Source organism: Penicillium oxalicum, chromosome I, assembly GCF_001723175.1.
Source record: "Penicillium oxalicum strain HP7-1 chromosome I, whole genome shotgun sequence".
Classification (NCBI taxonomy): Eukaryota; Fungi; Ascomycota; class Eurotiomycetes; order Eurotiales; family Aspergillaceae; genus Penicillium; species Penicillium oxalicum.
In genome coordinates, this window is record NC_064650.1 from 5,438,183 (window position 1) to 5,465,304 (window position 27,122).

Consider the following 27,122-nt stretch of genomic DNA (forward strand, 5'->3'; position numbering starts at 1 on the left):
CCTGAAGCTAGGGATAAGAGATGCAAAGATCGGTAGTAGATATGTTGTGCCCATTTCCCGAAATCAAGTCAAGGGAGAAAGGGTTGAAATGGAGTTTAAGCATGATAGTTCGATTCAAAAACCAGACGGAAAACAAGAGACACAGTGAGCAAAGATAGGACGAACAGGCACAAATTTGGTGAACAAGACGCTTGAATGTGAAAGACAGTTGACCAATCCAGCACGGGAAGTGGCCGATCACGCAAAGTGAGCGAGTGCTGGGTGATGACGATGGAAAATCAAGCTGGGAAGAACCAAACGCCCATTTGCCATCATAATGCTGAGAAGCCGCAGACGCCAATCACGCTATGCAGAGACAACATTTGAAAATAGGAGAAGTCAAGAAACGGAGGGATAGGGTATCGTGCATAAGGGTGAAGGTAGTGAATATCATGGGACACGCCGAGAAACTAGAATAGAGCAAAAGCGCAAAAAGACAGAGGGAAGAAAAGGGAGCGGGGGGTTGGGGAAAAGACAAGGGAAAAGCATGCGACCTGGTCAGCCGTCCAGACGGCAGAAGAAAAGACTCTTTCTTGGGACATTTAGTCCGAGTCCGAATCCGATCCAACATTACCGGTGGCGATCTCTCGTCCCCGACGATTGACTACAATTCGCTTGCCGAGCTTGGCCTCGGGTACACCATCCCGAGCCGCACCAAAGTCAAGCACCTGATATTTGAATGAGCTGGGGGTTCGAGTAAATGGATTCAAAGGAATGGCTTACCTCAATGTAAGTCAAGTTGTCACGCTGCACGGCAGCAACACAGCGCCGATCGTTGAACTTCACTTGCCAGACGCCGCTCAAGTCGGTAAGAAGATCTCGGACACAAGCACCGGTACTCACATCCCACATCTTCAAAGTTCGGTCTGATCCGGAAATGACCTTGTAGCCATCATGCTGGAAGCAAGTGATTGCACCGGTGTGTGCGCTCAGCTTGCTCCTGCAGTGACCATGCTCAGGATCCCAAATCCGGAGTGTAGAATCCGCAGCAGCGGACACCAGGAAGTCGTTCTGTAGTGAAAGCAAACCCACCAAGGAGTTGTGACCTTCCAGATTGTACAATAGTGATCCGTCATCCAGTGACCAGACCTTGACCATGTGATCCATCGCGCCACTGATGCATCGATTGCGCTTGTGGTCGAGAACGACGCTGTAGACCTTCAAAGAATGGCCTTGAAGGGTGTGAAGGACCTGGCCTGTAGAGATTTTCCACACTCTGACTGTACAGTCGTAACTGCCACTCACGAGGGTGTCGCCATGTGCGGCAATCGCACGGACGGAGTGAGCGTGGCCAGAGAGCGTGCGGACAAAGTAGGGGCAATCAGTGTCGTCCGCCATGGGACCACTCGGGAAGTATTCCCGATCGCCGGGCATGGGGAGCTTCCACACACGGAGATTCGAGTCGCGCGATCCGGTGATAATTAGGGGAACTTTGGGCATGATCTCGGCGCGGCCTTGTGCGTCTGTCCCAACCTCGGTTGGAAGGATAATCTGCAGGCAGCGCACGGTCGATGTATGTCCATTAAAGACCTGAGTGCACCTGGCACGCTCAATGTCCCATACGCGGACAGATCGATCTGTCGACCCGGAAACCAGCGTGTTGCCATGGTATTCAAGTGCCCAGACCCCTCCTTCATGACCTTCCAAGGTCGCCTTCAAAGCTCCAGTCTTGGTGTCGTACACATTTATGTTCGTGTCGTCACTTCCGGTTAAAATCTTGTCTGTATCAAATTGCAAGCAAGTGACGACGTGACGGTCATGGGCACGGAAAGCAATATGTTGAGGTTTCACATCAGGCTTCATCCACCCTTGAAGAATGGCGTGATGCCGACGGTAGAGGGCCTTGTATAGGTACAACCCTCGAAGCGAAGGAAGGCCCACATCGGGATAGGACACGGCGGCAGCGGCAGCACTGGCAGCGGCGTAGGGTGCTTCCGATGCAGCAATGCCTCTCTTCCAGTTCGGCTCGAATTGATCAGTTCCGCTGGAAGAAATTTTCCGCTTCGCGAATTTTCGACTCGGCGTACGAGTGTTAGCCTTGCGCTTCGGTCGTCTCATCGGAGTGGATGAGGGTCCGGTCATTCGCTCGAGCGACTGCGAGGAAGAAGCGACGGGGGACCCTTCTCTTTCCGGCCAGGGAACAACCGACTTGCTGAGATCCCGCTCAAAGTTATCCGTGTTGCTGCATTGCCAACCCCAACCTTCTCGGATGGCTCGCTCCAGCTCACCCGTCGACAAGACATACCCTTCGCGATCGAAGAGTTCCTTCCATGTCTTCTCATCCGAGCTCACTATGTGGCGCCATTTCTTGGACACTTGGGCGGCGCGACACATTGTTTGCACATCAAAGTATTTGACGATGTTCAAACTGAGCTCGAGTGGAAGCATGGTCAAGAAGTCACACTTCAGGGTCGGGTTCACAACATCAGCGACAAAGTGCAGGGTCGGCTTGGGGCATCGTCGCAGGAATTGGTACATCATGTAGCTTTTGAGCTCGTCCGGGACAGAATCAAAGAACTCGAGGACTTTGGGCATATCCATCAGAGAAGGTCCTGGGGTTGTCATCCGGGGTGCAGCAAGACTTTGGATTCGAGAAGCGTCGGAATCGAGCAGACGAAGAGCCTTTGAGTAGCGTGAAACGCCTTGATCTACACTGGAATCCGTGTCAATGTCGTTCCCTTCGCAGTCGTAGGAAGACTCGCCGTGCAGAGCATTCATGGCGGCGACCGGGGACAAGCTAGGACTGGGTAAGCACATGTCTTGCGCCATGGCATTCTCAATGGCGGACAGCTGGGTGGTTAGCTCCGGTCCCCGCTGACATGAGTTTTCGCTGGATCCAAAGGAGGCGTTCTGGTCGAAGGAGCTTGGATTAGACGTGACCCCCGCGCTGGGATCTAGCCTGCCGCTCTGCGACGCGAAGGACTGGGGAATCTCCCCGTCAAGCTTTTGATTGTCCGGGTCAGCATGTGCAATCTCCGCGGAGAGAGGCGACCGCAACAGTGTTTCCCTGCGAGAGTGATTTGCACTGAGTGCCCGCTGCTTCACGCCCTGGCCTTCCCCCAAGCTACTAATATTGTGTTCAATTCCAGGCGTGACCAATCCAGCAGCAGATAGATGAGTCAAAGACGATGGCTGAGGACGGGTCCGTCGTGCGACCGGCTCGGATGGTACTCGGCGGGTCCGGGGCAGGATGACCGGGCGAGGCTCAGATATCGAGACCGGAGAGACGGGCCGCTGCGGCTGAGGATGATGAGGGGTTGGTTGATTGATTCGACGTGCCGGTAGTGGAGCTGCTAGACGTCGGGTCACGTTGTCGTCCTCGGAAGCAAAGGAATTGACAGAACGGATTAAGCCGTTGGAGGATTTGAGTGCATCGTTTTGTTCATTCAACTGGAAAAAGTGTGAGTGCTGCTGTATGGGCTGAGGATTGCACGCAGACAGACATACTTCAATAAGAGCCGCTTTGGCATCAGTCGGTTCCTTGAAAACGATGGACTGGTCTCCAATCTTGAACCGAGCATTTTTCAGATTGCGTGGAGTGGGCAACAAGGCCAGAGGATAAAGCCGGGGGTCCAAGTCCTTTGTTGCGCGTGGAGGTTTTATAACAAGTGGTGGGAAGGAGGTGGTTGTGGTTGTAGTCGTGGTGACTACCGTAGTCCGAGTTGCCGGTGCGAAGGAAAATTGCCCCAGGGAACCGTCTGCACAGGGTTCTTGCCCAGCATTCTCGTGGCTTTGTTCATCCATCTCGAAGGGGTTGGAAGTGGACTAGGCAGGGTTCACGGTTGAGCCTAACATAGGCGTCTCCTTTGACGAGGGTTCACGGAGGCGATGGTGGGTTTATTGGTTCTGAACGAGAGAAAAGGCAGGGAGAGTGTGCCACGAGGCGACTTCTTGGGGAGGATGAGGTTGTGGTCGAGGAGTCGTTGGAGATTCCCCGTTTGGGAGTTTGGGAGTTCGAGTGGCCGAGTGGCCTAGTGCCACCTCGGGGGGATGGAATTTGGGAGCGGGCAGTTTAGAGACGACAGCGCATCAGCCCGTGAGAGAAAACCCAAAGACTAGTTCCAGCATTCGTGATAAGAGAAAGACAGTTAAGCCATGACCGAAACCAGATGATGGGAGGTGATGGGGGTGGAGAAGAGAAGCAAGGAAGAAATTCGAAGGGGAAGAGAGAGTGGCGGCTGACGAGGGCCAGGCTGAGTTTGAGAGGGGGGAAGGCGGAGAACAACAATTCCCACCTTCGTCCACTTAGTTACCTTACTCAGTTAGTGCCCTCCGACGGGAGTCTCTCGCCTTACGCAGTTGCCAGTCATGACCCACGACCTACAACTCCCAATTGTGGTTAGGACGGGTTGGTTGCTTGGCGTTGCCATCCAAAGGTCTCTCGAGCCTGGACGTCATCTAGCGTGTCTTCTGTTCTTTGAGATGGTTCATCATTATTGAGGCGCGTCCTAATGACGGTGGACATCAAGTTTGATGTTCGGCATGTTTGATTTCCATGATCATCGGCTTCTATCGTTTGTGATTACTTGTTCCACATCCAGATTTTCTTAACTGCCGCCACTGTGAAGCCAAAATTGATTTTAATATCTGATACTTTCGATCTGATACGTGAGTCTCGTTCAGTCACCATCCAGGAAGAAAGACTTCAGTCACCCTTATGGTTTGACTATCGCATCCCAGGGCCACTAATACCTCGCTCCTGTCACTGAAGGCCATGCACGCATGGGCTCAAAGTTTCCGACAGAGCCGTTTGTCCTAGTACACTTTAACGCCTCTTTCCTGTCGCATTTGTTCGGACCCCCTCGATGAAAGACTGCTTCGATAAGTGATATTTTAGAACTTAGTACAAAGAGGTCACAGAGTCCTCTTATGATTAGTAGTGGCAGCAACCGCCCCCTCCAGATGTCACTGTCACTGATATGTTGATTCAGGCAGGAGAGTGGATTCCCACCGTAGAGAGTAACCACTTGTCACACATCCAGTTCAAGACTCTAAACCTGTTTACTGAACAAGCTGTTTGGGCGAAGTGGAGAGCACTCCAGCCGCAACGGCTACGGTCCAGACGCTCGCCACCGCCAGATCACGTGTATGTGGGGCCCATCAGTTGTCTACTGGCTTGCTCTTGGTGGACTCATCGATCTTCAGTCTGCTCCTCACTTCGAGACACAGAGGGCTACCTGTGCGGTAGTTCGCCCCTTCCTGAGAGGGTAAACACACACTTGCCTTGTAACTTGTTTGCCTTTTTCACAATTCTATCCAGGGGGCTGTGACCTGGTTCTCCACTACTAAACAATTTGTGGTACTGTCAGGTGCAGTCTCAAGAACCAAGCTTAGTCGCAGATCTCAACGCTCTTCTCAGGGCGGCCACATCCTACTCCTAGCTATAATGCACAAAGTCCCTGCATTCTCATGCTCTGGCCACCATGCCAGAATTGGTGAATGCCTGGGCTGTGGATGAGAAGTCAGACCACGTTGACAATCTTCTCCAAACCGATTTCAAGCGTCGGAACTCCCGCTGACATGCTACGTACATTATTTCTGAAGCTCAACAAAAAAGAAAACACATCACGTTCCCCCGCGTCAGAGACACATATTGGTCAACAAAATTTCCTATCAGCAAGGTGACAGATAACTACAAGGTTTTACCGGCTGGAAGCAGGGTGCCATGATGTAGGTCCCCATACGACAGACCCATGTAATACATCAATTTCCTGAAGGAAGGGGGGCTGGTACATGCGGAGTCAACCAGCATAGTAATAATACTAGTCCAACCAAGTTCGTCTGGAATCTCCCTTAACAGGCGAACATCAGGGCTCAGATTTCCTGTCACTACTACTGGGCTTACAGTCAAGACCCCACCCTGGGCTTCCAATTCCGGGCAGTCTCTCCCCACTTACTGAAGTCGCCTCAGAGATGGAACATTCTACTTCCACGTCACCTGCAGGTACCCTGTTTATTGACCACACGATTTCCCTCCAGAAGACATCCTATCCACGCATGTCACTCACTCTGTAAACCGAATACGTGACTACTTGAGAAAACATGGCCTCGGATATGTGGAAGTTGAAACGTACCTATCACATTCAAGGAAATTTCACTTTCAATTCAAGACTTCAATGACCTGCCTGGGCCCGAGCCCCCTTAAGGCCGAGGATGGTCATATGAGTGTCTGCAGGACAGGCTGGACAGACGCTGGAAGAATGTCGCTTGTGGAAAAGGCCGAAAGTCTCTATTAAATGTCTATATTCAATAGTCTCCTCAATTCCACAAAGATCTGAAATCTGTCCCACGGATTGTCCACAGCGAATAATGAGAAAAGCTCTTACATGACTGCTTGGCACCTACTTCCAATCATCAAGTACCTGGCAGGGACTTTTACGCGATATGCCCGGAATCTCGATACGACGGGACTTCAAATGTCTGGATGGATGAAACGTCGATCATCTAGCCGGGTAATGGGCTTTGCTGCACTGGAACCCGAGATAGCGACCTGGCGAGGGTCGCACATAGTCCCTTCATCGAAGCCACGCTGCATAATCTCCTTGTATTGATGAGCATGGGCGGTCTGCGGCCAGAAAATATTGATAAATGTGCTGGAGGCCAGCCCTTCGTGTCTCGGCGGCGTCCAAATCATCTGACATTCACAAATAGAATTGAAAGTCCTCCATCTGGACACCCGCAGGTGCAACTAACTACCTAGACCTGACTTTGAACTTGAGATTACAGCAATTGAATAGGCAAAAGACTAGGAAAGAGAAGCTCTCTGTGCCAAGCAGCGCTGAGATTACTCAGGCGGCCTTGATGTGGGTGCAAATCAAGATAAATTTGGACATGCTTGTCTTCAAACCGGCACGTGGTGTCTCGTCAGGTGCCCGGAACCTGGACTCGATAGACCGTTCCATCTGAAATTGGCTTTGTCTCGCGTGATTAGACGGGCCTTTTGCTCTTCTGACACAAATTCACTATCAGTATTGCCATAGGGGGCAAGGACGAAATCGTAGCTTACTGCAACGATGGTACCTCGCTTGATTCTCAAATGCCCTCCTCCGCCATCGGCGGAATCCGAAGAACGCAAGCCTTCCAAAGTGCTCAAAGTCACGTTGAAAGTTCCACCCAAGAGAACTTGCTTGCAGGTGGCTGTCAAGAAAGACGCATCGATCAACAGTGGACAAATCTCCTCGAGAATCAGCAAAAAAGAGTCCGCAAGCAGACGCAAAAGTCTCTTGAAGCGATACCAGGAGCAGGCCCTTGACTCTTTCCAGAATGACGCGCCGCTGTCTACCCACAATAACAAACCGATCCCCGTGAACGTTTTCAATTATCCCGAAGTGGTGAGCCGATCTTCTTCCGATCTCGCGAAGCTACAAGCAAGAATTGAAGCCTATAATGCAGAGGAACAGTATCGAGCTGATGAAGGTTGTGATTCATTCAATGGTATCTATCAAAACCCCTGCTTTATCGAATGCCTGAGGGTATTGGTGGTAATGAGAAGATTTATACAGATTGCGACTATATTTTATCTCAGGTTCTGTGCCGTTTTGACTCGAGCATCATGGCCTGCCAAATATTCCGCTTGAACTGACTGCGAATGCGCAGGGAGATCTTGCCGTTGACATCATTTGAGTCTCGAGATTTGCCGACATGCTCGGACGGAAACGGATTCTGCTACGAAGAGCATTTTATGCGTAGAAGCCAACAGATCAACGTGAAAAAGGTTTTCCCTTTTCAGCTACGCGACGGCCGGGCCATGGTTCTGAAGCGAAACGTGGACCAGCAGACTGACGACCTTCTGGATTGTCTGGTGAGAGCTGCAATCTGTTTATTTATTGAATAAGCTAACGTTCATAAAAGGAGGGCGATATTATGAGTCACTTGACCAAGCGCCAGCTCATCGGTCTTCAACTCTGGGTGTGTGAGAGTCTGGAAAATCGACTGACGATCCATGAGACATATTGCATCTCAGTTGGCTCAAGCAGGAATGCCTCGTCACGTTTGCAGTGCCCTCCTTTGGATGGCCGCTCCGAAACCATGGAGCCATTAGTTCCCAAAAATTTAAAAGATATGCTGACCATGGTCGGAGAAGATATCAGTGGCATGGTCCGTAGGTTGACAGTGATGACCTCTCGACTGGGCAGCCCATCAGGTATGTGACCCAAAGTAAATGAAAAAATTGAGGGATCTTGCTTCGTTGATACTCTGGCAAAGAGAATCGCAAACTTGTTCTCCACTGTTTCCTCGAGAAATCGGTCCCTCGGCGCTGCATTGAGTATGGCCTCCACAGCTGGTCAGACCAACCCATCTGCAATTGGAAATCTCATGATTGGAGACGGGAAACTCTGGACTGCGGCTTCGCTGATACAGGATTTTACACGTACGCTCAAAATGTTCTTCTCCCTGACTATACAATGAGTATTGGCTAATCTTAGTGATTAGGGCTGGACTCAACTTCACCCGCTTCGTGCCACCAAGATCCAATTCTTCTACCGGTGATGTACTTTCTTCCTTACTGAAAACTCGAGACAAAGAGACAGCTTGTCAGGATGGGGTGATTTGAGCCCGCAATTTGCACACAAGCCGAACGATATCTGTGGGGAAAAAAGTGGATGGATCTGCATACAGAATATGCCTTCAGCTCAGCGTATATGGCCTAAGAAAGGTTAGGTAGGCCAGTGCAAGATCCCTACTTTAAGGAATGGGGTTGTTTTGTTCTGTTCCTCTTACTATTCATCATTCGCAGCTACACTAGATGTTAACAGTTATCTTCATAATTGGAGCTAAGCTAGATGAGCCTCTTGCTATGATCTCATATTGTTTCAATCGCAGTGCTGACCTGAGCGAATTCTATGATAATGATCCATTGCAATCGAGGAGAACCCGCTGGAAAGATTTGGATAACTGGGTGCACTCAATGTATCCTTTTCTTCTCATGGTATTCGGGCAGACTAGCCATCTCTTTACCTTGGAAGTAGGTTGCAAACGATTTGCCGCATGTCGGAGGAGTAGGTACGGGCTTTATTTGAATAAGATATTCACAATTAAGATGCTTCAATTCGGAATGTGAAAATCTGAGGGAGGCCCGGCTCTATGAGATCCAAAAGTGTTATTTTGGAAACCTCCCTACGCGCTTGTGATATGAGTCACGGTGAGAATGGGAATCTTTTTTGGAGTCGAGGGCTCAGAGAGAAGTTTCTAGTAGACACTGTCTACTAGCAGCTTGCTGAACAGAGGACCCCTATTCAATGGAATACAAGTATACACGAAGGATGCCCAATGTAGGTAGACTTACGGGCTCCTCCCACTTGTTACCTCATTCACATGTCTAGAAACCACTTTCAAGGAGAGCAAATTAGCACCATTTCCAGTCCCTAATAGAAAAAAAAAAACAATTACGGCCGAAATGATGATATTTTGCCAAGCTCTAATAAAGCCCGACGGCTGAGCACGGAGCTTGTGATCCTCGCCACGATGCTCGTGCTATGCAAGCAATGCGCGACAGAGCAGGGGGGGAGCGCGTGGATATTTGTCACGAATCCACTGAAAATTTAAGTGGGGAGGGCCTAAACAAAGCCATGCGGATCAATATTGGTACCAAGATTATGGATCGTGGATTCTGCAGTGTGAGGTATTCATAGGCCATACCATTCGCATGAACTCCGGACCACACAGCCTTGGGATTCCAGGCGGGATATAAATTGAACTTCGGACCCACAAAGAGGGAGGTTCCTTCCATGAATGTCTGCCGCGCATGCCAGAAATGACGTGAGATTGAACTAAGCTTGCCCTCTGGCTCAATACTGTAAAAAATGGATCTCAAAGAGCTGGGGGTACCAGTGGCCTTTGTAAATATACGGCCACCCAAGCCAGATGATCAAAGGCCACTGGTGGCATTGATCTACGCAGATGTGATGGAACCAGGTTCCTCGAAGCCATGGCCATTAGACGAGAAGACAGGAATCCGCTACGCTAGTCTGTTGATGGAGTGGTAAGTGGGATGATCCGAGTCCTAATCGGTTGTTATTGATTCTTTGATCGTGAATGATCCAAACGAGAAAATTAGAATGTCATGGACCTAATAGAAGAGCTCACTGCAGAAGTCCAAAGTGAATTCGCACACGTCTACAGCAGCTGCGGGTAATGATGATGGTGATGATGACGGCGATGATGAAATCCAAGTCATCTCCCCACCCGTGACTAGATAGAGAGCCCAAGGAAAAACTATCGGCCTTGGCCAAGGCGACGTTGCTGTGGTGACTCTGCCGCGGATCCATTACTAGAATTGACCCCCTTTCCCCAAGAGGATTCTTCGATAGGATCGACCCCCTTTGGAAAAAACCCCACCTCTACAATCCCGGGCATGTGAGCGTAGTCAGAGACTTCACAAGGGGTCCACTGATTTGGCTGTCGTGAGATTTGCAACTCTGAGCACGGGTATCTTGGCGGTGGACATGAACGGGCAGCTGGCGGTGATCCAAGTCGTGCAGAAATAGCACCACGTGCGTGAGATTCGGAGTTATGACAGTACCATATACACACGTCCACAATCTACATTCAGCATGTGACCTCATGACCGAGATCGATCTTGGAGCTGATTCTGCAAGGGGACTTGGGCAGGTCGTGCACCTCGGTATTTACGGTAGAGTTGAAAGACATGACGATGCCCTCGGCGTTACTGTCTGGTGATTCACGCGTATATGCACCTAGTAACAGGATAGAACCTCCTGGTCATTTGGAAGTCCCGCTATACCTGTACCGGGTGTTGGGCAGGTCATTTTCAGAATTGTCAACGAGAAGGGTGACCACCTTCAATCTTACCGAGGAAAGATGTGTTGTCCATTCCACTCTGTGGGAAGTGGACGATGTCTCTTGTCGCTGACGGTCTCTGCAAATCTAGCGCATCGGCCATAGGATGTCCCGCCCTCGTTGGGTGGAGGATCTTATAGTTGAGGATGGTAAGATGGACGCCGATTCTCGAGTTACCTGCGTGACAAAGTGGAGGAAAAGACGGACCGGGGACTGGCCGTTCACCTAGATGTCCAACTCTTTTCATCCGATCAGAGTGTATGAATTTCACTTTGGTAATGTCACTCTTTCTCTCCGTTCGAATATAATTTTCTGACATTTGCGTGGTCAGACGCCCATTTCCCCTGGAGCGGAGTCTAAACCTTCTCTCGGTGGATCCTCGTCCAAGGCTCTACGGAAATTTGGATTGCCCATTCAAGCACACCAAGAGAGGACCCCCTGTGCGCCCATTTCCCCTATACCCGACCGTGCTGTTCTTGTTGCAAATTTCGAGGCCATGAGAGGAGGCTGGCTTTATTTCACAGTCTGTGGGTCCGCCATAGCCAGGTATCAAATTAGAAACAGAGCACGAACCACTCATCCCATCAAGAGACCAGAGGCGTTGGCGCGATCTTTGGTGATGTGAGAGAGGGTGCCTGCCGATACCTGCCTCTTTGGGGCAACGCCAGTGGCAGGCGTCTGCCGATCGTCCTACGCATCTGCCCCGTTCAAGGCCCGTCGCGGGTCGATGCCACGAGGATCTACAGTGCAATCCATCAAAGCGACATAGATTCCCAGCTTCGAGGGGGCGCACAGCGTCTCTCACTTGCACGTTGCGGAATCAGAGAGACCCAATAATGTGGTTGAGTTGGCACTAGTAGACCTTGAGACCGTCTCAGCAAAGACCGCCACGAAAACTTGCGCTCCACATTGCATTGCTCGACCGCAGAATTGCCCGCATCCTGGAGGCTGTTCCGGGCTTCCAGGAAGAGCCCGAGAAGGGGCATGTGTTCCAATCAGATTTCGGGTTTCAGGGGAGGACTGGATCTTTTGAGCCGGCCCATGCAGTCTGCAGGAGAGCCCGCGGCGGCTCATGGTGGGTCGCCCCTATTAGGCATCGGATGTACAGTACTGTGCCCTTTGACGATCGCCTGTGTCGGCTTTGACTAGTGCAGTTGTAGCACAGTCGATGGGAAATATGATTGAGCGTCGCTATGGAGGATCTTCGAGGCGCTGAGGGAATAGAACGCGAAGCGATTGGCCTGCGTAACAGTTTGCGACGGAGATGGAGCGGCTCGGCAGCGCGAGGAGTGAGAAAAGGCGGAGGGGCGGAGGGCGAGAGCGGGAGACTGATAACCTCCGCTTCCAATACTCCGGAGGAAATACGGTCCAGTCCATACATCTTGGGGGACCTGTGCCCACTTATGATCTTACATTTCTCAACCCTATTCGCCCTCAGCGTGCCCGTTTCTTCTCTCTTTCGCCATTGATGAGGTGCAAAGGAATGAGACGTACCTGCTTCATCATCTACTCAGCCTGCGGATGCTAGTCAATCGAGCGATTTTCTCGTGGATTTCTCGTTCCAATTTGCGGGGCCTGTGCCAAGATCTAGAAGCATCAAACGAATTGTCAAGGTGAGTCTCCCGCACAGGAAGGCCTCAATGATCTGAGATCTGACAGGAAAAGCTCGCCAAACGTGCGCCCAGATTAGACATCGATCTTGCTTGTGACGCTCCGCGCATGATCCCATCCTTGACGACCCGCCACTTTCCTTATGACACTCTGGAATTCTTCTCCAGTACATATTCCACTTCGAATTTCTAGCCGAAACCAGACCATGGAAAACCGCGAAAACAAGGTCTACGATGATCGTAGAGCTTCCAAAGCTCAGCGGATATTAGGGACCAATCTGCCTCTTCTGGCGTCGCAGAGGGAATGGGAGAAGCCACAAAAAAGCCGTCGAGAGAGTGTACAAACTTCGGGCCGTAGCTCGAAACAACGAAACCAAAATTCAGCCTTTGCGGCGTTTCCGTCTCCGCGAGATACCATTGCTCCTCCTCCCAACCTTCGAGTACGAGCTTCGTCCCCTTTACTTGGCCACGACTACCGATCACAAGAATCAGCACCGTCAGCGCCGAAACCGTCCAAGAAAGTCCATCAATCCGGATCCTCATCAACCCTCTTCTCCTATTTCAGCTCAAAGGAATCGAACAAGTCTCCTTCGGTGGCGTCTCCTCCTAGTCCTCAACCAGCAAGCTTGCAGCCTCATATCCGCCATGAACTCGGATTCGACCCGAGGGTGACCTACAAACAACAATCGCGCGGTAAGACAAGGGACCAGGATGCAGAAAAAGAGGCCAAACGCAAGCTGCGCCCTTCGCGCCTGGATCTGTCGATACTTTTCCCGAAACCCCGCAATGCTGCCCCGCCACTACTGTCTCCTCATCGTATGACGAAATCACCATCCCCGGCATCCAGTGTGGTTTCAGACTATCCGTCGGCGCGACTCGACCGCGAATCAACATTTCTATCCCCGAAGAAGTTCGGCGAATCTCTACCACCGCGGTCGCCTGGTAGTTACTGTGATGGAAGCAAATCGCACAAAGAGCATTCCGACCTGCAGTCGATTCCTGAATCTAAAGACAGCGATTGGTATAATCAGTCTCTGGAGCGGACTGTGGGGACGAGCGAGATCGACATAGCTTTGGATAGGTACGCGGGCCGACGCTCACTGTTCAGCCGCTCCAGTGTCTACACCAACAGCCGAGACCAGCTGAGACAGGAACCCCCGCACACCACGGAAGGCGAATATATACTTCGAAGGGAGCAAGCACCAGCAACATCTCGACCGGATGATATATACTTGGTCGCGGCCAGGCAGCCAAAGAGCACCCCCCGTTATCGCGCATCGACTACCGAGTCTAGCAAGTCACGCGGCGGAAAGAGTTCAATGAGCCGCCAGAGCAGCAAAAGCACTTTGAGAAACAAGGACTTGCAGAATTCAAGTGTGCTTTGCCTTTCGTCATCCGAGGATGAAGAGGAGAATGTGAAAGAGGAAGTCAAGCGGGAGTCAACTCGGCTTCCCAAAACCATCCATCGAGACCGCATGGCGTCAACCCCTGAGAATGAGGGGATTGCTTCTACAGCGCGAGCCGTCCCTGCTGCAGCAATAAAAAAGATCGACCGAGTATCGTCAAATAGCAGCCATGGCTCTTACTCCAATACTCGCCAGCAGTCCAATCAGAAGCACATCTCACTTGATTCGACGGGTGACATGTCGACGACGGCTGGACGGATGCCAACTTCGGCGCGCTCAAGCAATATTCCCATCATCGCCGAGCCCGACATTTTGAGTCAATTCCCACAACAACCTTCACGCACCCCTCAAGAACTGAAGGAATTGAATCGACGCAGCCGCCTCATAGCTGTGACCCGTCAAGAGCAAGATCTTCTGGAGGCTATGCGCCAGCGAAAGGGCAAGATCACACCAAGCATCCTTCAGTTCAACGGCAACACCGCAGAATCAGATGGCAACTCTCTAGCATCGGGTCCATCTCAAGCCTCGTCTTGCGACGTCCACACGTCCTTTTTGCGTTTAAGCGCTGCATTTCCGTCAGTACAGTCACAGAGAGACCAAGGTGCAATTCACACGGACAGTGACAGTCCTCCCTCGCAAAGCTCGGGTTCTGATACTGAACAGACAAATGACAACCCTTTGGCCTTGTCACGGCTGAGTGCCGGCTATACCGAAAGCCTGCCTTCGCCCGCTGCGAGCGTCGCCTCCCCTCTGACACCCACGCTTCCAAACAATCGATTTTCCTCCTTGCCCTCCGCCAAACCTCCACCCCGGGGCCTTCCTCCGGCCATCCCGGAAAGCCAGAAGGTGCACGCCCGTCGGCGCACTGACAGCAGTGAAGCCATCATGATTGATGATCGAGATGGGCCACAGCGCAAGCATGGTCTTCCAACCTGGGCCTATGAATTTGATTGGGGGGAGGTCTAGGTGAAGACTGGGCTCGCCCAATAGATCATGCGTCCCGGTGCAGCGCATGTTCCGCTGACTCTTTTCACGCGGCATTATCCCTCTTTCTCCCTCCAGCCCGTTTCCCAAAGCATCAATTTCTATCTCATTGCCGCGGACACTTATCGAAAATCGTTCAATGTTGAATGCCTCTCTCTCTTTTCCCTTTCTTTTTCTTGTCTGATACCACATGTTGCCTGCGGATTTTCAGTACCTTGAACCCCGTCCTCTTCTTCTCCATGTTTTTTTAGATAGACTTTCGTTGATGTGCATGGCCTTGCTTCCTTTCCCATCGTTTCATAGCATTCCTTATATACCCGCGATGTTGTTCTCCTTGAATTCAATGTCTATGTTATGTCTTCTTCTGTTCCCATTTTTCCACTACCAGTCTCTTTTGTTCCCCCTCGCGGGCGACAGATGTATGGTCATTATATGTCAATGGTCTCCCTCTGAAGCTCCATCTCGTGAGAGTATGCGCCCTTTTTCATAATCTCAGGCGCCCTGTTGCAGTTTATCTGTCACTATATACCTGTCGATCTCGCCATCTCACCGACAATCATACTGTGTTTGCTTGTCACACATATCATTCACGCAGATTGAAATAGATGGCGCTCAATCATTTGGCACAAGTTCATAGCGTTGAGAGGCATCGCACTGTCTCGTCTGTAGACACTCTGAACACCGATGGATGAACGGTTAGTTGCCCTGCCTGGATCGTGCCTTCTCAGCCCCGGTGCCTGCCTGGTTACACAAAATCCACGCATTCTTCAAACCTACGCGCTTACTTCAGATGGATCCACTGTAAGGTGTGTTTGTGAGCGAACGCCTAAGCTTCTCTATTGAGGCAGTGTTCCATGGTTCAGGCAAAGCTCTGACCTAGCTTTCCAGGCTATTTTCTTTTGAGTGAGAAATGGGTCTAGCCTTTGCTCTGCGGACCATGGAGCCTCCGACTGACTGGGAAGGCCATGGCAATGTTGGCAAGTGGTGAGATCAGAATGGGGCCCAGATGTCGGGGTCAAGGTTTCTTCGCGCTTGACGTCATCCGACGCGTTTCGGTCCAGGGGTTGGAGCGCCCAAATTGGTGCCCCGTCCACTCACTCACTCATGCCTCCCAACGATCACCTCCTCCTGTTAGCAGTTATGTGCCGAGATGGCCAAGCACCCATGTAGTCATACAAATGTGTCTTTCGTTGATTATTCCTAAAGTCCGACCGTAGCCGTCATTCAGCCACACATCCGATCGGGCTTGTTTCATCGATAGATGCCCAGAAAAGCTGCCTGTCGTGGCCGAGGTCGAGACAAGTACTGTGGACAATCGGCCGCAGACACGCACTAGGTACCCGTAGTCCGCTTTGATCCCCCCAACAGCCTACGTTATTCCAACGCACATATTTGGATTGTAGTTTGCGCCACGGTCTCCTTCATACAACTCGAAAAATTGGGCATCTTGCATTCTAACTCGTGATCCACACCGCCGATTCGGCGCAACTCCCTGTGGAAGTCTCGATCGTCTCCCGACTGACTTACTACCCCAGATCCCCGATCTCCTCATCTAAATTTCCCTCCCTCGACTGACCGTGCTGCTTTTTATCCTCTGCCGTCTGGTTCAGTCTTCTGGTCAACCCTCTTGCCAGCAACTGGTTGTCGTGCTGTCAGTGCACGAACGTCAGACGAATTCCAATCTGTCCTCTTCATCAGGTGGCCAATCCCAGCCATCATCGCACGGAGCTCCGCTGTGATCGTCATCCCAGTCCCGGGCGGCGCTGGACCTAGTTGGGGGATCCCCAATTCCTCCGGGCCCAGCCTCGACGCTTCTTCCGCAGCCTCGACCACCCATCGACGCCCCCTTCCAGACAAAGATTAGCCCGCAATCACCTTTGCATCACTGCATACACGGAATCCTATATTCTCGCTCGACGAGATTACGATCGCGTTCTGCGTACAACACGTCTGCTGATCCGCGCCAGAAGGCGACGACTTTCCCGACTCAATTCGCATGATGGGGGACCGCACACAGCGTCAGTCCTCGTGGCTGAGAGATTCAGCTAAGAATGTGCCCTGGATTTTGGTATGATCGATGGCAGACCAGACTACTTCGCAGAGACCGGCTTGCTGACCACTTTCTTTCCGTTCCTGCAGCTCGCGGCGCAATCCGTGGCGTTCGTTTTGGTAAGTTATCCCTAGCTCTATCAGATCAGTGCGGCCAACTGTGGACGTTAACATGACCGGTCTTTCTTGAGTACAGCTCTCCCATTACTCGCAGATGATGCCACCCGCGGGTGGAAAGCGATACCTCACCTCGACCGCGGTTTTTATGAGCGAAGTGGTCAAGCTTGCGATCGCCCTGACGATGGCCCTCTATGACGTCTCAAAGAACGCCCCGCCCTCGATGCCTGCAACCTCTCTCTTTTTCTCCTTGTCGAGCGCCGTTCTCTCCGGCGATAGCTGGAAATTGGCCATTCCCGCCAGCCTCAGCGTCCTGTCGAATTCTCTTCAATATGTTGCGCTGTCAAACATGAGTGCGGCGACCTTCCTCGTTAGTTTCCAGCTGCAGTTCGTCACGGTGGCAATTCTTGGCCTGGTGACATTTGGCAGAAGTATTGCTCCTCGCAAATGGGGTCTGTTGCTGCTACTCTTGCTTGGTGTGGCATTGGTGCATTTCCCCAACACCGGTGTTGAGCCGCTTTCGATGGGGGACGAACATTCGGGCCTCCATTTCCCTCGGTCTCTAGAAGAATGGAAGGCAGTCAGAGGCGTGAATAATGCCGCCAAGGTTCACAAGCGCTCGGCCACCTACGAGGGTATTGAGGAAGATATTCTTACAGCCAATCCTCGAATGAGCCACGAGTTAGGCATGCTTGCTGTGATCGGTGCCGCCCTCACATCTGGTGTGGCAGACATCTATTTCGAGAAGGTTCTCAAAGACAGTTCTGCACACATCTCGCTCTGGGTGCGCAATGTTCAGTTATCTCTTTATTCCGTCTTCCCCGCGCTCTTCATTGGCGTGATCTTCCAAGATGGGGAGCGGATTGCCAACGATGGCTTCTTCCAGGGATACAACTGGACAGTGTGGGCCACAATCGTGGTCCAGGCACTGGGAGGGGTTCTCTCCACCTTCGTTGTTGGGCAGATTTATCGTGACCCTCGAAGCTTGACTACGACTACGAGCATCGTGCTCAGCATCGTCGGAAGCGTCTGGCTTTTCGAGTTTGAGCTAACAGCCAGCGTATGTCCACTTTGAGCTTTGACTAGGATTTTTCAAGGTGCTGATTTTGTGATTTTCTAGTTCTTCGTGGGCGCAGCAGCCGTCTTGGTGGCCACACATTATTACGGCAACCCGATTTACAACTCGGCCTCGACGAAGGTCGGTGGAATGCGTCCACCGCCTATTCGAGTTGACAGCTACGAAAAGGACGCTGGCAATGCGAATGACTCTGTTGATGGGCCTCCGGACGAAATTTCCATCAAGTTGCCAACCAGCCCTTTCTTGTCCGATGGGTTCACGTCATCTCGCCCGACATCGCCTGGGCCGGGCCACGTACGAGTGGGCGCTAGTCGCAACACAAGTGGCGCCAGCTACTTTGACAAGAAGTAGGGCTGATTACATTCCTCTTCACATATTGTGGGATGATGTGCGAAATGGTATCCTCTGTGGAGCGCTTATGGAGACATGATTTCAAATGACTTGATAGATGCGAGACTGTCTCCTACGTTTGTTGCCCGACTGATTGCTCCCGGGGCTTTATGGGATCTTGATTTATGAGGGTGTGTTTTCTATAGCGAAGGGAAAGTTATCGAGACTCTCGATCTTGTATAAATAGGAACGAAGCAATGAAATCTCAGGACACATGCAATGGCATCTCACGAAATTGTCACGTTACTGATGCGGGAGTTGTCATCCACGTGCCACCCTAGAACCCTATCATCATATTCCACCTCATCTGATCGCTCAGTATCCCGTCTCAATTTACTGAAAGATCCCCGACGTCTAATTTCCTCTGTCGTGATGAAGCGCCATCATCTAGGCCGTTTCGATGACTTTCGCTCTTCACCTAAACGACGTCGAGTCCATGATCCATGTGCTGCCCCCAAGCAGCCTGGAATCAGGCCAGGCTTCATCGACGAGAAACTGATCGAGGGCTCACATTTGCCCGGACGAGTGACCTCGAACAACACGAGACCACTTGCCTCATCTATTCCAATCCTCGCACAGGCCCGCGTGGATGTCAGTGACTATGAGCAGACTGACACGGTGCTAGATTCATTCGGTACGTTTTCAACCACTCATGGTCCCCGCCAACTCGCTGACTTGCCCGGAGACCTCGAGTTATTAGCACAGCACAAGGATAGCAGATTATATCGATTTCCAAGCTCAACAAATTACCCTGATGCATCTAGAGATAGCGCAACACCCGTTCTCTCGACACGACAGGATCTGCCTGCTCAAAGATCATGCTTTTTCGATCCTCCATGCCAGAGTAGAGTGCTAATGGCAGAGGAAATTCCTCAGAGTTCAGTCCGCTATCGAGACGAGGCCAGTGTGAATTTCTCTCGCACAATTGCTTTGAAAAATCATCAAAGCGAGCATGCAGCTTTGTTCTCTGTGCCAGGCTCCCCGAGCCCGTTGACGGCTAACCGTCCGCAAGAGAACATCTACCCTTGGCAAAGCAAGAGACATTTTGGGTCGCACAATGTGGCCGACAACAGTTGTTCTGCCGTGGACTTGTCAAATCCCCAGCTAGTGGGCCGCTCAAACCCTGTCACGCATGCCCCAGGTTATGCGAGATCCGAGAATGCACCTTTTGCACACATTCCCTTGTCTGTTCGAGGGATTGTTCTCGTGCCGGTGGCCGACCTACCCGAGAGATATCGCACATTATTCTCTTTTCCACTCTTCAACGCTATTCAATCAAAGTGCTTTCATCAGGTATACAACACCAATGACAATATTGTACTTGCTGCTCCTACAGGGAGCGGCAAGACGGTAGTCATGGAGCTTGCAATCTGTAGGCTCTTGGGTGTTCTCAAAGATGAGAGGTTCAAGGTCGTTTATCAAGCACCGACCAAATCCCTGTGCTCCGAGAGGTTCCGAGACTGGCAAAACAAGTTTGCAAGGCTGAACCTGAAATGTGCTGAATTGACCGGTGATACTGATCACTCACAATTGCGCAGCGTGCAAAGCAGTCAGATCATAATCACAACACCCGAGAAATGGGATAGTATGACTCGCAAGTGGAAAGATCATATGCGGTTGATGCAGCTCGTCAAATTGTTCCTTATTGATGAGGTTCACATTCTCAAGGAGACCCGAGGAGCTACGCTTGAAGCTGTTGTCTCCCGCATGAAAAACATCGGTTCGAACGTACGATTTGTGGCGTTGAGCGCAACTGTCCCCAATTCGGAAGACATTGCGACTTGGCTAGGCAAAGACGCAACCAACCAACATGTGCCTGCGCACAGAGAGCATTTTGGAGAGGACTTTCGACCAGTGAAGTTGCAAAAATTCGTTTACGGATATCATTCAACAGGCAACGACTTTGTGCTTGACAAAATCTGCGGGACCAAGTTTGTTCGCACTGTGATGTATGATGTTTTGAGGATCATGACTGATCTTATTTGAGCAGACTCCCTGAGGTGATCGGAAAACATTCATGCCAAAAGCCCATCATGATTTTCTGTTGCACAAGAAACTCATCTGCAGGGACAGCCAAAGAGCTCGCGAAGCTATGGACCTCGACCAACCCCCCAGCCCGCCTGTGGAAAGGCCCCGGCAAGCACATCGAAGTCATTAATGACGATCTCAAAAGTAAGTGCGGTCTGCAATCGTGTGCTAGTGGTGGTAACTAACAAAAGCCAGCCACCATTTCTGCAGGAGTGGCGTTTCACCATGCCGGCTTAGGCGCTGCTGACAGACGTGCGGTTGAGAAGGGCTTCCTCGAAGGACAGATCAATGTCATTTGCTGCACCTCAACTCTCGCCGTAGGAGTCAACCTACCTTGCCAATTGGTGATTATCAAGAATACAGTAGGTTGGCAAGATGGCGGATGCAAAGAGTATTCCGATCTTGAGATGATGCAAATGCTTGGCCGTGCGGGACGACCACAATTTGACGATACGGCGACTGCCGTCATTCTCACGCGTAAAGATCGAGTTGTCCACTATGAGCGCTTGATCTCCGGCACTGAAAGTCTTGAGAGCTGTCTTCATCTCAACCTTATCGAGCATTTGAATGCAGAGATTGGCCTGGGATGTGTGTCGGATGTCCCATCTGCAATCAAATGGCTCGCAAGCACCTTCCTTTTCGTACGGCTCCGGAGGAACCCCGGTCACTATAAGCTTCAAGAGGGAGCTAGCCAAGATGACGAAGATAGCCTTCTCAGACAAATTTGTGAAAAAGACTTTCGGCTCCTGCGAGAGTGTGAACTCATCGAGATTGATAGGGTGCAAACAACGCCCTTCGGGGACGCGATGGCTCGGTACTACATTCGGTTCCAGACGATGAAGAAGATGTTATCTTTGGGGCCGAAAGTGGGGGTTTCTGAAATAGTGAGTATTGATCGAGCTGCATGCTTTTGTGCATGTAAGCTAACATCAGCAGATGGATATCATTTGCCAAGCTGAAGAATTCCATGAATGCCGACTCAAAGTCACTGAGAAGGCACTCTACCGGGAAATAAACAAGGATCCCGGCATAAGATTTCCAATCAAAGCCGACGTCACATTGGCATGGCACAAAATCAAACTCCTCTTGCAATCAGAGCTCGGTGCAATCGAGTTTCCAACGAGTGATTACCTGCAAAAAAAAAAGTTCACTTTTCAACAAGAAAAAAACCTCGTATTCGGCCACGTCAACCGGCTTATTCGTTGTGTCATCGACTGCCTAATCGCTAAAAATGACTCCATAGCCGTACGTAATGCTCTTGAGCTGGGTAGAAGCTTCGGTGCAAAGGTCTGGGACCATTCTCCGCTTCAAATGAAGCAGATCGAACAGATTGGCATTGTAGCAGTTCGAAAACTGGCGGCCGCTGGGATCAAGGACATTGAGGAACTTGAGGCCACCGAGGCGTCTCGAATTGACATGATTCTCAGCAAGAATCCTCCTTTCGGGTTCAAACTCTTGTCGAGGTTGAAAGAATTTCCAAAGCTAAGAGTCACAATGAGAGTCTTATCAAAGGTGAGGGAACTTGGAACCACTGCTGCATATCATTGTGCTAATCAAAAAGTTCTGCAGAACATGAAAAAAGGCGTTATGCAAGTGAGGTTCGAGATTGACGTTGCTTTTATGAATGATAAGATAGCTTTATACTATCAGCAAAAGCCAGTGTTTGTTTGCTGCCTGACAGGGACTTCAGATGGTCGCTTGGTCGATTTTCGACGCGTCAGGTCAGTGTGCCTTCGACAACCTTTCGCAAATATCGCGCTCACAGCAGACTTTCAGTGCTAGTAAGCTCCAAGACGGTATCAGCGTCAACCTCATGGCAGAAATCACATCTTCAGATCAGAGCATCTTTTGCAACATCATGTGCGACGATATCGGTCAGTTGAGTCCCTTTGCACTCTTGCTGTTTGGCACACTGACACCGAATAGCTGGAACCTCCCGGCAAGCTGAGATCAAAGTTGATCTCCCATCAAATTTTGTTTCGCAGTCCCAGGCTCACCATCCCTCTGATGTCTCAGAGGTTCGGGATTCGCATGATGATGATGCACCTGGTCATAGTCATGCGATGGCTCGAGTCCCTTCCATGTGTGAATCCACCTGGACTGTGACTGATGATGATGGTGAGCGAGAGGTTGATTACCCACCCATAGTTGAGATTGCCAGACGTACTTCAAAGGCCACCTTTGATGCGCTTGACAATGTCAAATGGGTTCCGATTGATCAACATTCAAGCCCACGAGAAAGAACACCGGACGCCCAGCAGACAGATATCCTGCGGCAATCAGCAGCTCCACAGGACTTTGCAACTACGCCGCCGCTCATCACGGAGCAGATGGCATTCATGTCAGGACGGAAACACACGGAGAAAACTGCAACCTCGCCAACTTCCCCAACTGCGCGGAAATTTTCAAATAACAACGGCGCAGGTGTTGAAAACAGTGATGGCGAAGAAGCTGGACCGGTGCCAGTCCGCCTCGCAAATGGAAACTGGGCCTGCAATCACAATTGCAGGGATAAATCAAAGTGAGAAAGCTCGCAATATCCAGGCCAAGGTCTTCGCTAATCTAGCCCGTAGTTGCAAGCATCCGTGTTGCCAGGTAGGGCTTACCAAGCCGCAAAAGCCAAGAAAGCGAGACAAGCCCAACCATCAAGCCGGCAAACCCAGTCAGTCCAGGCTGAGGATTTCGTTTGTTAATGAGACAATCTCCGTGGTCACTGGCAAGGACAAGGAGACAAGAGTGAAGGTGCAGCCTAGCTCGTCTGCAAAGGCAAAAGGCATTCTGAAAAAACGTGGACCAAAGCCTGGCCAGGGTAATCAAAGTGCCAAGCAAAGCGGGCTCTGTTCGAAAAGAGAGGCCGTCGAGAATGAAAAACGACGCCGGACGCAGAACAGCGAGTTTGATGATGATGACCTGGATGACTTGCCATCTCTGACAGATGTAATGATGACCTCTGGACCTCACGGTCAAGCTACCGTGTCGAACGACATGGTCGAAGATTGTCAAAACAACTGGAAGCCTTACCCAGCAAGTCATTCGGTAGCAAAGTCAGACGACCTGGAGCGGTCTCCCCTCTTCTCATCTCGGCGAGAAATGTCTTTGCTGTTGAACGAGTTCACTCCTGAGGCGGAGAATAGCTTTGTCTCCCTACCTCCTGCTGTGAGGAGCCCGCCGACTGAGACAGCCATGTCGGCCTCAGGCGACAACACCCATCTCGAGAACAGTGAGATGAGTAGCACATACGAGGTCAGCGCGGCAGACAATGCTGGGGCATGGCAAGAGGGCACGAACTCACAATACTTGCTGCCACCCCTGGGAAGAGAGCCAAGTCTCACATACCTTCACCCGTTGGGCACCCTCGAGCCTCCAGTGCCTTCACCAACTAGACAATCCCTTGCCAACAGCTCTCCTGAATGGGTTGATATGGCTCGATTACTGTTGGAGGAGTTGAAGAGGGACACTCCTCGCCAGTGAAGGGGTGTGGTGAAGGCCCTTGCTCGGAACGACAAACAATTCATATTCTTACGCTGTCGCGCCGAGGGAGAACAGGTCCGCCTTTTGCCATTGATCCAAGCCATCATCTCATTATCACTTTTATTCTCATCTTCTATCGTTACCCACCTCTTGAACTGTTCAGAGTCACTTTTCTGGGTTGATTGTCTTGCTTGGAAGCGGCTTGTTTGGAATTTTGAGCTTGTCAGGTTTGATACCATGTCAACTATGAATCACTTAGGTTTATGTTATCTGAGATAAAACCAATAGAATCCACTAACTATTCTCAGAACCTTTATTGGACATGCAACTATCCAAATAGGAGCCCTAAGCAGAATGGTGGATGGAGTTTCCAATTTGAAAGTTGGTCATGCATCAGACGTTTCCCAGTGATGACAAAAGTGCCTATCCGCGTGAACCCACGTTCTTAAACGTGTCAGCGGTCGAGTTACATACACGGACAGCATGTGGGTAAATAGAGGGCTTTTCAGACTACGGAAGATGCCCATGGATATTATTCAAACTATTGTATAGCATTCATTATCCAAGTATTCACCTAGTGGCCTACAATTAGTACATGCAAAACGTCCTGGTCTGCTGGCTACTAAGTACCTCGTCCCTGATGACAAAAACATTTTGGCTTTCCAACTATTAGGTGGTGTACATGAATGCAAGCCCGTGCTTTCTCGGCCGTATACTCAAAATCCATCATACCCGGCGATGAGCTGGCTACTATTCAGAACAGGCTATTCAAGCTGCGCAGCAACCTGAAGGCACCTGGTATATAGATGGTGGACTTCCCGCCTCTTTCTTGAACAATAGGTACTTCGCGCCCTTTCGCTCCCGTCCTGATTTCAACGAATATATATTCTGCACTCCTAAGATCAAAATTCCATTCTGAAGCCATTCACCACTGGCTGGGTCCAGATACTACCTATACGTACCTGTCGTCAGTAAACAGATCTTTCTTTTTATTTAACTTACTGCATCTTATTGACGCAATCTGGCACTTCAATTTGACTTACATCAGAGGGTTCTCTGTTCCAAGTAGAAACAACATGATCGTGTTGTGACTGAAAGGCATTGGGATTGCGATGGATCTTGAACTCTTTCTACGGCAGGAACCAATCAATCCACAATCGAATCGTTCATCGATCCACGTGCCCGGGCCCGCTCCCGTGGGAACAAAATGACGTCGCTGGGGTTTTTGGATTATTGATTCGTTCAGTCCGCCATCAGAACCACTAAATGCTTGTGAAGATTGACTCCAAATCCATATTTCAAAATCTGCTTACAGCACGAAAAACTGGCGTGCAAATATTATCATCTCTCGAGACTTTGATCAGCAAATCATCCCTATCAGTGACCAATTGCACTGTCTGCGCATCATGGTCCGCTCCAAGCGTCAAACTGTTCAGCCCACGGAGATGGCCTCGGTACAGGTAGCTCCTGCGACATTTTCCGACGGGCTTCCACTGCCCAAGCTGATCGTCTTTGACTTGGATTACACTCTCTGGCCCTTTTGGGTGGATACTCACGTCAGTGCGCCCGTCAAGGCGCGCGACAACAACTCCCGTGTGGTTGACCGGTACGTTCAGACAGGACCTTTAGAGAAGGGAGAGGGAGGCGCGAATCGTCACGGTCGAGATCGATATTGATGCTGACAACAATCCGGTTCACTTTGACAGATGGGGTGAGTCATTTGCCTTCTATCCTGCCGTTTCATCCATCATCCACGCCTGCAAGAATCGCTCCATCCCTTTGGCCTTGGCCTCACGAACCCATACCCCTGATCTGGCCCGCGACATGCTCAAAGCACTCCACATCATTCCCACCTTTTCCGACGATCCAGCGGCCAACAGCGCCAAATCTGTTCGTGCGCTCGAGTATTTTGACTACATTCAAATCTTCCCGGCCAACAAGACGCAACACTTTGCCAAAATCCACCATGCAAGCGGGATTGCGTACGAGGATATGCTCTTCTTCGACGACGAGGCGCGGAATCGCAATGTCGAGACGGAATTGGGGGCGACCTTCTTTTTGGTGCGCGATGGGATGACGCGGGATGAGATTGACAAGGGAGTCTTGGCCTGGAGAAAGCGCAATGGTAAAAAGCAAAAGACCGGGGATGATGCCTGAACAGCTCTCAAGTGGATGCTGTTGGGCTTCACCGATTGTGGTCTCCGGTATAAAAGGCTTCCGCATTGTGTCTTGCACCAACGACGAAGGATGGAATATGACGAAAGTTGGGGCGCATGGGGGTCTAAATCATTGAGGGTGTGGATGAGAACAAGAAGAAGGCCATGTCAATTGCAATTTGGAACCTGGAATTACGCTTTTCCTGCCCTTGATGGCGAGACCACACTTTGCAACAAGGTTCCCAGGGCCCGATGAACTGAAGCGTGCGCAGGATCGGCCTGGCCTCGACCCAACCTTATGCACTTGGCATTGACTGAGAACACGTACAATTCTGCAATTGTTGATCAGTCTCCGTTCGAATCATCAGAGGTCACCCCCACGAGGATTGCTGCCTCCAATTTCATGGATGTAGAATTCTGCTCGCTTCTAGCGAGCCCGGTATTGCGATCGCTGAGTCTGTTGACCATGGATGGCTCACGTTCGCCACTTCGGACAGACGCTCCATGGAACCTGGCCACTAGATTAACTGCCTTCTCGATCACGTTGGCTTACAAGCTGTCCACCGCAATCGAAAATGGATTCAAATTCGAATCACCTTCCGTGCTGCATTCCTTGAATATCGGCAGATGTAGCTTCACCAAGTGCCTGGTGTTTTTTGAACCTTGTGGGCTTGCCTTGCCCTACGGCCGTTTGAGAGACGCTCGAACCCTCGTAAACAATGAAAACACCCTTCAAAATAAATCTGGGAGCACAACTGGGAGCACGATGGCTGTCATTTACCCTTTGATGTGGTGGCGTCCCTCATACCGCCCTCAGTGACCGTCCAAACACAACTGCCTCGGCTCGGTCGAAGCTTTTTTTTAGCTCCTTTTCTTTACTCCTTCGTTCCAGCATCGTCGACCCACCAACGCCTAGACACAATCCACGTCGTGTGTCTTCAGACACGTGGGTCTCAGCTAACGACCTTCCTTCCATTCTTGTCTTTGACATACG

General features: G+C 50.8%; 8 protein-coding genes across 8 annotated transcripts; 7 read left to right on the forward strand and 1 right to left on the reverse strand.

Annotated features, from left to right (window-relative positions):
* Positions 1 to 581: 581 nt before the first annotated feature.
* POX_a01799 (uncharacterized protein) lies at positions 582 to 3,783 on the reverse strand (the record flags this gene model as incomplete). Its single annotated transcript, XM_050110723.1, has 3 exons — positions 582 to 707; positions 763 to 3,429; positions 3,487 to 3,783. The coding sequence occupies 3 exons, from the start codon at positions 3,781 to 3,783 to the stop codon at positions 582 to 584; spliced, it is 3,090 nt and encodes a 1,029-aa protein (XP_049974491.1).
* A 3,269-nt stretch (positions 3,784 to 7,052) lies between these two features.
* POX_a01800 (uncharacterized protein) lies at positions 7,053 to 8,593 on the forward strand (the record flags this gene model as incomplete). The annotated part of the gene is made up of 5 exons (XM_050110724.1): positions 7,053 to 7,438; positions 7,636 to 7,840; positions 7,891 to 8,182; positions 8,245 to 8,410; positions 8,473 to 8,593. The coding sequence occupies 5 exons, from the start codon at positions 7,053 to 7,055 to the stop codon at positions 8,591 to 8,593; spliced, it is 1,170 nt and encodes a 389-aa protein (XP_049974492.1).
* Positions 8,594 to 9,842: 1,249 nt separating this feature from the next.
* Positions 9,843 to 10,238, forward strand: POX_a01801 (uncharacterized protein; the record flags this gene model as incomplete). Its single annotated transcript, XM_050110725.1, has 2 exons — positions 9,843 to 10,021; positions 10,121 to 10,238. The coding sequence occupies 2 exons, from the start codon at positions 9,843 to 9,845 to the stop codon at positions 10,236 to 10,238; spliced, it is 297 nt and encodes a 98-aa protein (XP_049974493.1).
* A 2,417-nt stretch (positions 10,239 to 12,655) lies between these two features.
* POX_a01802 (uncharacterized protein) lies at positions 12,656 to 14,821 on the forward strand (the record flags this gene model as incomplete). The annotated part of the gene is made up of 1 exon (XM_050110726.1): positions 12,656 to 14,821. The coding sequence occupies one exon, from the start codon at positions 12,656 to 12,658 to the stop codon at positions 14,819 to 14,821; it is 2,166 nt and encodes a 721-aa protein (XP_049974494.1).
* Positions 14,822 to 16,838: 2,017 nt separating this feature from the next.
* Positions 16,839 to 18,434, forward strand: POX_a01803 (uncharacterized protein; the record flags this gene model as incomplete). Its single annotated transcript, XM_050110727.1, has 4 exons — positions 16,839 to 16,907; positions 16,979 to 17,008; positions 17,085 to 18,065; positions 18,126 to 18,434. 4 exons carry the CDS (start codon positions 16,839 to 16,841, stop codon positions 18,432 to 18,434), a joined length of 1,389 nt encoding a protein of 462 aa, XP_049974495.1.
* Positions 18,435 to 18,845: 411 nt separating this feature from the next.
* On the forward strand, positions 18,846 to 23,972 carry POX_a01804 (ATP-dependent DNA helicase MER3; the record flags this gene model as incomplete). The annotated part of the gene is made up of 7 exons (XM_050110728.1): positions 18,846 to 20,422; positions 20,464 to 20,645; positions 20,697 to 21,385; positions 21,438 to 22,013; positions 22,192 to 22,375; positions 22,428 to 23,022; positions 23,075 to 23,972. The coding sequence occupies 7 exons, from the start codon at positions 18,846 to 18,848 to the stop codon at positions 23,970 to 23,972; spliced, it is 4,701 nt and encodes a 1,566-aa protein (XP_049974496.1).
* A 1,406-nt stretch (positions 23,973 to 25,378) lies between these two features.
* On the forward strand, positions 25,379 to 26,129 carry POX_a01805 (putative magnesium-dependent phosphatase; the record flags this gene model as incomplete). The annotated part of the gene is made up of 2 exons (XM_050110729.1): positions 25,379 to 25,578; positions 25,679 to 26,129. 2 exons carry the CDS (start codon positions 25,379 to 25,381, stop codon positions 26,127 to 26,129), a joined length of 651 nt encoding a protein of 216 aa, XP_049974497.1.
* A 297-nt stretch (positions 26,130 to 26,426) lies between these two features.
* POX_a01806 (uncharacterized protein) lies at positions 26,427 to 26,948 on the forward strand (the record flags this gene model as incomplete). Its single annotated transcript, XM_050110730.1, has 1 exon — positions 26,427 to 26,948. One exon carries the CDS (start codon positions 26,427 to 26,429, stop codon positions 26,946 to 26,948), a length of 522 nt encoding a protein of 173 aa, XP_049974498.1.
* Between the last annotated feature and the right edge of the window lie 174 nt (positions 26,949 to 27,122).